The sequence below is a fragment of the Phascolarctos cinereus genome, unplaced genomic scaffold (genome assembly GCF_003287225.1).
Source record: "Phascolarctos cinereus isolate Bilbo 61053 unplaced genomic scaffold, phaCin_HiC Scaffold_4;HRSCAF=312, whole genome shotgun sequence".
NCBI classification, from domain to species: Eukaryota; Metazoa; Chordata; class Mammalia; order Diprotodontia; family Phascolarctidae; genus Phascolarctos; species Phascolarctos cinereus.
In genome coordinates this window covers 349565797-349579581 of record NW_027555847.1, presented here as the reverse complement: position 1 = coordinate 349579581, position 13785 = coordinate 349565797, and the positions used below count along the sequence as shown (strand labels likewise).

Here is a 13785-nt window from a genome sequence, read left to right as displayed (position 1 = left end):
TAAAATAAGTGCGCATTTTGCATGGTCAGTTATACTATATCTGTGTTCCATACTAGAAATTTAGAGAAAAGCAGTTAAATATAAATATAAAGTTACAAGTTTCCATATATAATATATATCTAACCACCCCATTGATAAAAAACACTTTTTGAATATAAATATGCAAATGAAATGCTAATGGCACGGGTGCTTCGACATTGGCATGATTGTAAATGAATCAAAATAAAAGAACTGGTGTGAATAGAGTCCACTGAACCTGGATAGTAGTGATAGTAGTAGTAGCAGTAGCAGTAGTAGTAATATGGCAGTAGTAGAGTCAATGGTGGTGGCAGTGAAGAAAGCAGCAACAGCAGTAAAAATAACGATTCACATTTATATATCACTTGAAGTTTTAAAAAAGTGATTAAAAATATTACTTCATTTTATCCTCACAACAAGCTTGGAAAATAGGTGTTACTATTGCCTCATTTTAAAGACGAGGAAACAGACAGACAGAGGTAAAGTGACTTTCCAGAGTCACACAGCTAATAAGTGTGGGAGGCTGAACTTGAACTCAGGTCCAGTACCCTATTTACTGGGCCACTTACCTCCTGGTTAGGAGACAGAAGTTCAGAGCCAGTATAGGAGAAGATCTCTGTTTCAGCAGGCAAAAACAAGTAAATAGTTGCCTTTCAAAGCTCCCTGGGGTGAGCTGCTCTCTCCTCCAGGTAGTAAGTTTTATTATAGGCACCTTCCCCACAGGGTAGGAGCAACATTCTGGCCTCCAGTGACAGACCTAGGTATAGGACGAAGGAATCAACTCCTTGCTGACAGAGCCCACTACCTTGGGGACAGCTCGAGTTAATAGCAAGTTTTCTTTACATGAGACTGGAATGTGTTTCTCCGCAACTTCCACCCCTAGCCTTAGTAATGCCCGCTTGGGCCACGAACAGTAAGTCTAATATTTCTTCCACATCGTTCTGTCGTGTCCAACCAACTCTTTGTGACCCTGTGGATCATAGCATGCCAATATGGTCCACCGGGTTTTCCTGGCAAAGATACTGGAATAGTTTGCCACTACCTTCTCCAGTGGATTAAGGCAAACAGAGGTTAAGTGACCCACCCAGGTTCACACAGCTAGTAAGTGTCTGAGGGCAGATTTGAACACAGGTCTTCCTGACTCCAGGCCCAGATGCTCTATCTACTGAGCGACCTAGCTGCCATACACAAACAAACAAACCACACACACACACACACACTTTTATATATACACATAAATATTATGTGAATTTTATATTAAAAGATTTATATGTAACACGAATAATATATTAAATATATTGCATGAGACTGCATATATATGCAATGTATTAAATATCATATGCCTATGCATTATCATACACATTACATAATATATAATATACACAATGTATATGCTATATAATATATAACATATCCTATCTATACATCTGTGTATAAATTTTAATATATTAAATGTGTATTAAATAATGTATTTAATATATGAAACAATACATTGTTTATATCAAATATATAAATGTTTATATACTAAATAACATAAGTATATTTAACATAGATTTATATATTTAATGGTCATAATTTATATACATATTTAACTTGTTTAATATTATATATTAATATAGTGAATATATTATCTGTCTGATGTTAAATAATATGACAGATTATACATACATGTGTATGCATGTAAATTATATATGTATATGTATCTATAATGTATGTTTCATTATGTATGTATGCAAGTATACATGTAAATTACATATAAATGTATATGTAACTCACTCTAGTAGAGACCTCCCTATAGTAATATATCATACATATAACAGTATGTTGAGGGACACACTAATTTCTTAAACACAAACATACACACACACAATTTATCATGTTCCCACTAGGTCTTCCCTAAACTAAATATCCCTCAGAGCCTTCAGTCACTCTTTCTATGGTCTGGTCCCCAGCTCACTCACCATCCTGGCTGCCTGCTCTGGACCTATCCTAATTTAGCACATTCCTTCTAACAGGTGGTACCCAAGGCCAAGCATAACATTCCAGATGTGTTGTGACCAAAGCAGAGCAGGACTACCCTCCCTTGCTGAAGGACACTCTATCTTTCTCAATGTCGCCTAAGATCACACTGGCTTTTTCTTTGTCTGCCATGGCACATGGCTGACTCATGTTGAACTTTTGGCCACTGAACACCCCAGTTTTTCCCCCACAGAAACTGCTGTCAAATCAAATAGGCCACATCTTATATAGCATCCCAAAAGTCTTTTTTGTTGTTATTGTTCGGTTGTTTTTCAGTTGTGTCCAACTCTTTGTGACCCCATTTGGGGTTTTCTTGGCAAAGATACAGGAGTGGTTTGCCATTTCCTTCTCCAGCTCATTTTACAGATGAGGAACTGGGACAAATAGGGTTAAGTGACTTGCCCAGGGTCACACTGCTAATCAGTGTCTGAGGCCAGACAGCAGTCTTCCTGTCTTCAGGCCTGCTAAAATTGCACTAACACTTTTGAGACACCCTGTAGCTATGTAACGGATTTTTTTTTTAAGCCAAGTATAGGACTTGATATTCACCTGTTAAATTCCATATAAAACAACAATAACAATAACAATAATAGCTTGTATTATTATAGTGCTTTAAGGTTTGCAAAGCACTTAACAAATATTATCTCATTTTAATTAGTCTATCATTATGGCCTATTTGAGATCTTTTTGGAGTTTCTGTCTTCATGCAAAACAAATAAGATTAATCTTTGTCTACATCCAGGCCATTGGTAAGATAGAAATATTAAACAGTAAAAGTCCCCAGGGACTGTAATAGAAATTTCCCTTCATGCCAGCACTGATTCATTAATGACGGCTTTTTGGTTCAGGTCGTTCAATTATCTCCATCTTGGGAAGATCTGAAGATCACCTGGCAAGATAAGGTAATAGACACTGAGATCCTTTCTTGAGCTGAACTGCCAACCATTCAAACTCTACTGGCCAAGTTGTTCGAATGTCAAAAGTGTGTTTGCTTACAAAACTCTTTTACGGAGACACACAAGGCAGGTGCTCACATGGACATCAGAAGAAGTGATACAAGGACACTCACCAGGTCTCTCTGAAGAACTCTGAAATTGATTGTGATACATGGGAGACACTGGCACAGAACTGCTCCATATTAAAGAAGGTGCTGTGCTCTTTGAGTGGAACAGAACTGCAGTAGCTCAAAAGCAATGTGGAGGGGCAGTTAGGTGGCGAGGTGGATAGAGCACCAGCCCTGAAGTCAGGAGGACCTGAGTTCAAATCTGGCCTCAGACCAAACACTTAACACTTACTAGCTGTGTGACCCTGTGCAAGTCACTTAACCCCAATTGCCTTAGGGGAAAAAAAAGCTATATGGAGTGCACAAATTTAGAGATATCTCCCTCCCAAATGTTCATGTGGACTACTTGTGTCCAACCTGCAGTAGAGCATTGGTCTGATCAGCCATAGCTGAACACAATGTACCCTGACCCCAACAGAGTGATGTCATTTTTGGTCTTCTTCAAGCATGAAGGACGACAATTAATCCAGACCACAATGACATCATGGGAGACTGTCAAATGCATTGAAATTCAGGCAGAAGTCTTTAACCTGTCTGTGTGTGTGTGTGTGTGTGTGTGTGTGCGCGCGCGCGCACGCGCACGCATGTACGCCATAGGCTGTTCTGGCAGTCTGGTGAAGCCCATGAACTCCTTTCTCTGAATAATAATTTTAAATGCATAAAATAAAATTCACAGGATTCCCAAGGATACCAACTACACTGAAATAATTATTGGAATATTTTAAAATACAAGTTCACAGACCCCAGCTTAAGACTCACTGCTCTATGACATCGTGACCATATTCTTAACAACTTCACCTACCAGCTGCCAATCAGCTTTTCACTTCCAGGTCCTCCCAGGGCTTCTCTCTTGGACAGTTCTGGGTGTTCTGAACATTGCCTGACTCCTTTCCCCACATCAAAGTATGTCTGTCCTATGGCTATCGTCCCAGGTCTGTGCTGTCTCAATTGATTAGAATGTTTCCAAGAATATAATCAAAGCTAAGAACAGGCTAAGATGTTAGTCCTCCCACACAATCTATTTTGCATTTAACAGATGGCTTAGAGTTCTTAGCCCACAGCAACAAGTTACAGGTGGAATTTCAGGCAATGTGGCAGCCAAGATGGAGAGACAGTTTGTGGCCTAGAGGCTTTGGCACCCCTGAAATAAAAACACCACAAAGACGATTCTGCTCCATTCTACTTAACAGCTGAAGATGTCTCTGTGAACACCTCTGGTTAAGGACATTTTAAGCTGTTAACATTCATTGTGTGCTATGCAGCCAGAGATTTAATCTTTTTCTGGTCCAGACCTAAAAATTTATTAATGTATTCCCCCTCAATTGTAAAGAAGCAATTGCTCTTCATCTTCAAGACTGACAGGTTCAACAATTTGTCCAAAGTCAACCAACCAGTGGTTATTAAGTGGCAGGACAAAAACCTAGTTCATTTTGACTTCAAAGTCAGCTTTCTAGCCACTACTCCAAACTACTTTTATTTTTCCAGGCAACTGGGGTTTAGTGACTTGTCCAGGGTGACACAGCTAGTAAGTGTCAAGTGCTTGGTCAGAGGCCGGATTTGAACTCAGGTCCTCCTGACTTCAGGGCTGGTGCTCTATCCACTGTACCACCTAGCTGCACCCCACCCCCCCAAACTACTTCTCTGCCTTCCATTTTACATAAAAAAATAATTCTATTAAAATTCTTTAACAACCTGGAGAAGAATCAAAGTTTTCTTTTAAATATCCTTTACTTTTGTATACTTTGTTTTCAACTGAAAGTTTCTATGGGTATATCAGGGTAGCAGTGGTACGGTGGATAAAGCACTGGGTTTGGAATCAATAACATTCACCTTCATGAGTTCAAATCCGGCTCAGAAACTTAATAACTGTGTAACGCAGGGCAAGTCACTTTGCACTGTTTGCCTCTGTAAAATGAACTGAAGAAGGAAATGGCAAAAAAAAAAAAACCCTCCAGTATCTCTGTCAAGAAAACTCCAAAATGGGGTCATGAAGAATTGGACGTAAATAAAATGACTTAACAACAAATGGATATTTCAATCCAAAAGATCAGAAACCTAGAACCAGACCTTAGAGGCTATCTCATCCAATCCCTTATCTTGTAGATGAAGAAACTGAGGCTCAGAAAAGTTAAATAATTTGACCAAAGTTAACCAGGTAGCATTTTTTTTTCTTTCTGAGCTAGGTGATATAGTGCATAGATCATTGGACCTTGAATCAGGAAAATCTGTGCTCAAATTTAGCCTCACATACTATCTGTGTGATCTTAGGCAAGTTATATCACCTCTGTTTGCTTCAGTTTCCTCAACTGTAAAATAGGAATAATAAGCACCTACCTCCCAAGGTTGTTGTAAGGCTCAAATGAGATGAAGTGTAAAGCCTGGTACATAGTAAGTAGCCCAGCAGTGCCTGACACATAATAGGTACTTAATAAATTGCTGTTCATTTCCTTCCTTCCTTCCTTTGCAGGTTTGCTGTCACTATCCTGGACAATAAAGAAAAAAGCTCCCAAACTTGGAATTAGGCAGACTTTGTAACTTAACACAGAGTTTGGAAGAGAATTTCACTCCCATGAAGGAAGGTGAAACCACATGAGGTGCCCACTCAGGTCCCAAGAAGAGCCCAGCAAGTCTGAGCAGGGTCTTTATTTCAACAAGATCAGTGCTGTGATCACTAACACCTGAGTAGATGATTATCTAAATTTCTCTGAGGCAAATAAAAACGTGCGGGTGCCAATACATAAGACCAATATTCTATAAAGGATACAAGACCAAAAAGGGGAGATTTCTCAGCCCAGAAAGAAAGAGAAAAATAAGCATCTGTACATCCCACCAATGTAAAGGGGAGAATAGAACACACAAAACTTATTCAAAAATGAATATACCACCATGAAGCCTACTGAATTAGTTGTCTTTCCATTAGATTGTAAACTCTTTGATGGCAGGGACTATCTTTTGCCTGTCTTTGTATCCAAAGCCCTTAGAAGGGTGCCTGGCACAGAGCAGGTACTTAACAAATGTCTACTGACTGACTGATTAGAAATTGGAGGATTAGGGCTGTTAGAAAGGACATCTCTTCAGAGTATATGATTCTGTTGGTAGTACAATATTTTGTAAAGCATACTTGGTGACACCATAAAATAGACCAGCTGCAGCTATTTGTAAGCTGGTATATCCTTAGGCAAAAATAGTTACTCTCTCATATATACATATGAAATCCCCAGATAAAATGTCAATGTCATGCTTCTTTTTTATGTTAAAAAAATGTTTCTGCCACAGATATTCACTGCCAATTCAGTAAAGACTGTGTAGACTGTTGTTATCCACCACAAATCAATACAGTCTGCACAATCTCCAGAATGAAAGCCAAAGGACCAGTGCCTCTGATAAGTAAATTCAAAGGTCCCCATATCTACATGCTATAAAACTTTCCCTAAACTATGATAAATATTTGAATTTATTAGACAGTCATGCGGAAAAGTAGCAGCAAATTGTTTAAATACATTAAAAATCAGTTGCTTAAAAATATCCTGTAAACTTACTTTTAAAATAACCTTTAAATACCGTGGCAGCTTGTCAAAGTGTCTAGCATATGACAAGCCCCAAACATGACACATTAAATAAAATAACAGAGGGATGAAACTGCGAATTGGCATTATCTCTGCCTGGGTTTGTACTTTTTAAACATAGGAGATGGGGACCAGACCTATGCTTTCACGGATAGAGAGAACTCCCAAATGAGAAATCTCTCTCTGCACATGCAGGTAAACACCAATTCTACAGCTTAGAGTCTTAAAAGAGTTATTTAGAGCATGAGAGGTTAAGTGATTTGTCTAGGCTACAAAGCCAACATGTGTCAGGACTTGAATTCAAATTGTCCTGGCTTCGAGGCCAGCTCTTGATCTGATTTGCCACCCTGATTCTCTTTTTAAGCAGAAAAGGACAAAATGCTAACACACAGAAATTGAAAAGAGTGAATCCCTAAGCAACATTTTCCCCCACAGAAAAAAAATGTGTAGGGAAAACAACAACTTTTAAATAAATCAGTACTACAGATGATATTAATCTCATAACCCAAAGAAAGTATCTTACCTGTGGGGTAAGCTCCACTTCTAATTCACCAGCTAGGTACTGCCGTTCAAATTCTGAATTTTCTCCCACATAAGAGGAAATCATGCGTTTTATTTGCTTAGACTTAAGTAAAAGACCCAAGCCAAAGTCTTCAACGCTATAAGGAAAAGAAAGAGAGTTTTAAACTAATGGATTTGTAAATTATTTGTAAATCAAAAGAATTTCTGACAGTGAGTCCTACCATCACACACAAAAAGGAAAAGGACAAGGACTATTTTATATCTTTATCGAAGTGAATAGAGCACTAAGCCTAGAGTCAGGAAGACCCAAGTCCAACTCTGGCCTCAGACACTTACTAGCTGTGTGACCCTGGGCAAGTCATCTAAACCTGTTTACCTCAATTCCCTCATCTATAAAATGTGCTGAAGAAGGAAATAGCAAACCACTACAATATCTTTGGCAAGAAAATTCCAAATAGGGTCACGAAGAGTCGGACACAACTGAAAATGACTGAACAACACTTTATTTTTATTTCATTTTCAAAAAATATATTATGTATCTAAGGTTATATTTTACGAAGCTAGCAAAAGAACAAAAGAGTAAGAAATAGGAAGCATTTTCATATAAGGACACTTCCTAAGAATCCTTAGGGAATGATGCATGTATATATGCAAAGAATACAGGGTCACGGTATAACACGGTATTACCTTAAAAATAAGGTAAACTGAGGCAAACCCAAATGGGGTCATAAAGAGTTGGACAAAACTGAAAAACAAATGAAAACAACAACAAAACTGAGGCACAGCTAGGTGGTGAGATGAATAGAGTGCTGGGCCTAAAGTCAGGATGAGTCATCTTCCTGAGTTCAAATCCAGCCTCTGGCACTTAATAGCTGTGTGACCCTGGGCAAGTTACTTAACCCTGTTTGCCTCAATTCTTTATCTATAAAATAAGCTGGAAAAGAAAATGTAAACTCCAGTATCTTTGCCAAGAAAACTCCCAATGAGGTCATGAAGAGGCTGAAACAACTGAACAAAAAGCAAAACAAAAAATATCTGAGCCCAAATGAAGAGGACCACTCCCTTTTATAGGTGTAGGGAGTATAAAACAAAGGATAGGACTTCATAAGTGGGTAACAAATTATAATTGGTTAAAAGAACTCAACATCACGAATGGTGAAATCAGTATGGTTGGTTATAGGCAGCACTTTTACGGTAGCAAAAACCCCAAAACAAAGTACATGATCATCAATTTGGGAAATGGTTAAAGAAATTGTGATATATAAATGTAATGGAATATCACTGTGCCATAAGAAATGATAAAAAACAAGTAATTCAGAGAAACACAGGAAAGCTTGTATGAAAAAATGTAGAGTGAAGTAAAGAGAACCGGGGAACAAAACACACAACTGTAATAATGCAAACGAAAGGAATACTTAAAAAGAGAAGTTGAACTTTTTTTTTTGAAAGTGAGAAAACTATACTTCCATTTTCCCTCAGTATTCCTCAGTTCCCTCTCTGGTGGTAGAGAGCATTTTTCATCACAAGTCCTTTGGAATTGTCTTGGATCACTATTATGATCACAGTAGTGAAGTCTTGCACAATTGATCATCATTACAACACTGCTGTTACTGTGCATAATGATCTCTCAAGAAGAACTGGGATATCATTTTGCATGTTTCACTTGGCATCAGTTCATATAGGTCTTGCTATGTTGTTTTTTTTTTCTCCTGAAACCACCTCCCTTGTCGTTTCTTGTATCACTATAGTATTCCATCACAATCATATGCCACAACTTGGTCAACCACTCCCCAGCTGATGAGTATCCCTTCAATTTCCAATCCTTTGCCACCACAAAGAATTGCCATAAATATTTTTGTACATGTAGGCTCTTTGGGGTACAGACATAGTAGCAGTGTAGCTGGGTCAAAGGGTATTTATGCTGAGTTTTATAGCTCTTTGGACATAATTACAAATTGTTCTTCAGAATGGTAGGACCATATCACAACTCCAACAGTTTATTAGCGTACCTGTTTTCCCTCAGCCACTCCAGTATTTGCTGATAGGTGTGAAGTGCTACCTCAGAGTTGTTTTAATTTAAATTCCTTTAATTAATACTGATTTAGAGCATTTTTATATGATTGAAGATAACTTGGATTTCTTCTGAAAACTGCCTGTTCATATCCCTTGTTGCTGCTGCTGAGTCAGTTCAGTTGTGTCTGAGTCTTCGTAACCCCATTCGGAGTTTTTTGGCAAAGAGTGGTTTGCAGTTTCATTCCAGCTCCTTTTATAGATGATAAACTGAGGCAAACAGGATTAAGTGACTTCCCCAGAGTTACATACCTAGTAAGTGTCTGGGGCTGGATTTGAACTCACAAAGATGAGTCTTCCTGACTCAAATCCTAGCACTCTATCCATGGTGCCACCTAGCGGCCTTATATACCTTGACCCCTTATCAACTGGGGAATGGCTCTTATTTTTATAAATTAAACTCAATTCTCTATAGATTTGAGAAAAGAAGCCTTTATCAAAGAAATATGTTATAATTTTTTTATATTACTTCATTGTCTATGGTACCTTTGGTCAAAAAGTAGTATCCATGATTATCTCTTTTAATTAAGTCTATTTTTGCTGAAATCACCACTGCTACCTCTGTTTTCTTCATATCAGCTGAAGCATAATAAATTCTGCTTTATCTCCTTATTTTAACTGTGTGTCTTTCTGTTTCAAGTGTGTCTCTTTGTAAACATATTGTTAGAATCTAGTTTCTAATCCATTCTGCTATATCTGCTTCTGTTTTGTGGGTGAGCTCATCCCATTCACATTCACAGTTACAATTACTGTGTATTTCCCTCTATCCCATTTTCTTCTGTTTCTTTTCTCTTTTATCTTATCCCTCCTCAAAAGTCTGCTTTGCTTCTGATGATTGCCTCCCTTAATCCACTCTCCCTTTTTTTTCCATCTCCTTCTGTCTGTGCCCCACCCCCCACCCCCCACCATTTCTTCTCCCTTTCCCCTTCTATTTCCCTTTTGGGCAAGATAAGATTTCTATACCCAACTGAGAGACAGAGAGAGAGAGAAAGATGTCTACTTCTCTCTCCGAACCAATTACAATAAGATCGAAGTTCATTTCAATACAGTTGACTCATACCTGTGACCTCTCTCTATGTAGACTACTTTTAACTGCCCTAATAATGATACAGTTCTTAGGAATAACATGTATCATCTTTCCGTAAAGAAATGTAAACAATTTTAACTTTACTGACCCTTTTATGATTTCTCTTTCATGTTTATCTTTTTACGTTCCTTTTGAGTCTTACATTTGAATGTCAAATTTTGTATTCAGCTCTGCTCCTTTCATCAAGAATACTTGAAAATCCTCAATGTCATTAAATATGTATTCTTTCCCCTGATGGATTATACTCAGTTTTGCTGAAGTTATTCTTGATTGCCTTCTTGAACATCACATTCCAAGCCCTCTCCTCCTTTAAGGAAGCCATTAAATCTTGTGTGATCCTAACTGCAGATCCATAATATTTAAATTATTCTTTATGGCTGCTTGCAATAGTTTCTCCTTTACCTGTGAGCTCTGGAATTTGGCTATAATATTCCTGGGAGTTTTCATTTTGGTTATCCCTTCCAGGAGGAGATGAGTGGATTCTTTCCATTTCTATTTTTCCCTCTGGATCTAAGACAACAAGGCAGTTTTCCTTGATAATTTCTTGAAATACAGTGTCTAGGCTCTTTTTTTGATCACGCCTTTCAGGTAGTCCAATAATTCTTAAATTATCTCTTATTCTATTTTTCTGGTCAGTTGTTTTTCCAATGAAATATTTCACATTTTCTTCTTTTTTTCATTCTTTTGATTTTGCTTTATTGTTTCTTGCAATCTCATTAGCTTCCACTTGCCCAATTCTAATTTTTAAGGAATTATTTTCTTCAGTTGAGATTCTGTACTTCTTTTTTCTGTTTGGCCTATTTGCTTTTTAAGCAGTTCTTTTCTTCAGCAAATTTTTGTGCCTCTTTTACCATTCGGTCAATTCTTTTTTTTTAAGGCAGGTATTTTCTTCAGTATTTTTTGTGCCTCTTTTACCAAGCTGTTAATTCTCTTTTCATAATTTTCCTGCATTACTCTCATTATTTTCTCAATTCTTCCTCTACCACTCTTATCTCTTTCTTAAGAAAGCTTTCTTCTTTTCATTGGGCCTTTTGGTCTAATTAGCATTTGTCTTGAGACTCTGGTTGTAGCTGTTTTCACACTGTCATCTTCTTCTGAGTTTGTGTCTTGGTCTTCCCCGCCACTGCATTAACATTTTATGTTCACGTTCATTGTCGTTTTTTCATTTTTTCCCCAGCCTATTTCTTGACATTGAACCTTGACATTAAAATTGAGCTCTGCTCACCTAGGGGTGGGGAGGCACAGTCCCACAGCTTTAAGCTTTTTTAACGCTACTGTTTTTAGAGCTAGTTCTGGGGCTCTACAAGTTTTCAGTGCTTCCAAGGTCATGTGATCCAAGGGAGAGGTGTGTTCACTGTTGTCTAGGTCTGCACTCTGGTCCCCTGTAGCCATGTGCACTAGTGTTCCTCTCTGCCCCCAATCTCATGATCAACCATAAGTACTCTTCTTTGCCCTGGAACTGACTAGGAACTATGATCCAGAACTGCATATAAAAATAAAGCTGCCAAACAGCTCCCTATCCTGCAACTAGTGTCAGCTCAAGGTCCCCTGTAATCTCTATCTGACCAGCTGTCCAATCCAATGCCTCCCCGCCCCCCCGCTACCTCTGGGCTCACAACTACTAAAGCTGCTGCTATGGTTGCACCCGCCTCCAAGGCCCACTGATGGTGCTACCTCCATGTGCTCTGGGTCAGCCTTCACCCCAGTGTCACAGACCTCTCCTGCCCATCTCCTAAGCTGTCTTAGGCTAGAAAAATGTCTCACCCTGACCTGTTGTTGGTAGAATTCGGATTTGAAGCATTATTTTAAAGTTGTTTGCAGGGGAATGTTGAGAGAGTTTGGACTAGTTACTGCTGCTAATCTTCTATCTTCAAGAAGTTGAACATTTGAGTAACTATAATGACCAATCAGACCACAAAAATACTACTTCTTTTTCAGTAAAGGGGTAGAGAAGGATCCTGGGGAGTACAATATTGCATATGTTATCAGACTGTTGTCTATGCAGTTTATTTTTTTCCCTTGTTGTCACAAGGGAAGATTTTATTAGCAAGATGCCCCAGGCAAGAAACAATAAGTGTAAAAACAAGAGGCGTCAAGAAGATTTCTTTTTTTTTTTCAGCCAAAGACGAGGTTTATTAGAACATCAGTCATATGGAGCAGACTCTTAAGGAATCTAAGCATTTGTAACACTAATGCAAACAGGCCAGATTTTAAGAATTTGAGCAGAAGATTTATTTCAAAAAGTAAATAGAAGGATCTCATTACTAAACATATCCCAAGGAAGTCAAAGCCAGAAACTATGGTTTAATAGATACCAAAATATTCACAGCAACCATTTGTGGTAGCAAAGGACTGGAAACAAATTAGGTGCTGACTGAAGAATGGCTGGTGAAAAAAAAAACTATGATATATGAATATGATGGAATATTATTATACGGTAAAGAAGGACAAATGTGAGGAATAAGGACATAAACAAAAAGATCACTAAAAAGGAAGATGGACTCTCAGTAACAGAAATTAAATTAATGAAGGTCCTAGAAAAGAAATAACTACATCTCCACCCCACCCCCATGGCTGGGAGATGAGGAACTGCTAGGACAGCATGCTATATATACAATTAGACAAGGTTTCCGTAGCAAACAATTTAACTTAGTTATTCATCTTTTTTCCCAAGGAGGGGGTTAATTGGTAGAGAGTGGGAAATGACTTCAACGTAAAGACATAAGACACCAATAAAACATTTTTTTAATATGTAGTGAAGGGAAAGAGAAAAATACAAAGAAATTTAAGGTGGATAAAAGGATAGCTGAGCAAATACAACCAATGACCTCAATCTTCTAAGTAAAGTAGAAGGCAACAGAATTTACGGAGTGATGCATGAGGGACAGTTTTCAGGCTTGGAGAAAAAAGTTTGGAAGTATATAACATGATAAGGAAACAACAGGAGATGGATATTATATTTTTTTCTTTTTTTGTGAGGCAATCGGAGTTAAGTGACTTGCCCAGGGTCACACAGCTAGTAAATGTCAAGTGTCTGAGGCTGCATTTGAACTCAGGTCCTCCTGACTCCAAGGCTGGTGCTCTATCCACTGTGTCACCTAGCTGCCCCAATGAATACTATTATTATTTTTTTAATTTTATTAATTTATTTTGATTTATCAACAATAACTTCCATATGCTTTTGAGTTTAAAATTTTTCTCCCCCGTCCCCCCCCACCCTCCCCAAGACGGTGCACAATCTGATATAAGCTATACATTTACATTCCTATTAAACATATTTTCACATTAGTGAAGTTGTAAGTAAAAATTAAAACCAAAGGGAGGAACCATCAGAAAGAGGAAACAAAACTCAACAGAAGAGAAAAAAAAGATAGCAATTCAACTTTCACAGTTATGATTAATATCTGTCTTTTTCTCCATCCTTTTCCCTGTTTATGCTT

General features: G+C 38.0%; 1 protein-coding gene across 2 annotated transcripts in view; it reads right to left on the bottom strand.

Annotated features, from left to right (window-relative positions):
• OXCT1 (3-oxoacid CoA-transferase 1) overlaps positions 1-13785 on the bottom strand; it is a 174545-nt gene that overhangs the window by 146619 nt on the left and 14141 nt on the right. For both annotated transcript variants that reach the window (XR_013486150.1, XM_020996361.2), the window contains exon 4: positions 7190-7325. Coding sequence is in view for 1 of the 2 variants with exons in the window: in XM_020996361.2 (XP_020852020.1) it covers positions 7190-7325 (136 nt within the window). In the remaining variant the exon portion in view is untranslated. The remainder of the gene's footprint in view (positions 1-7189; positions 7326-13785) is intronic.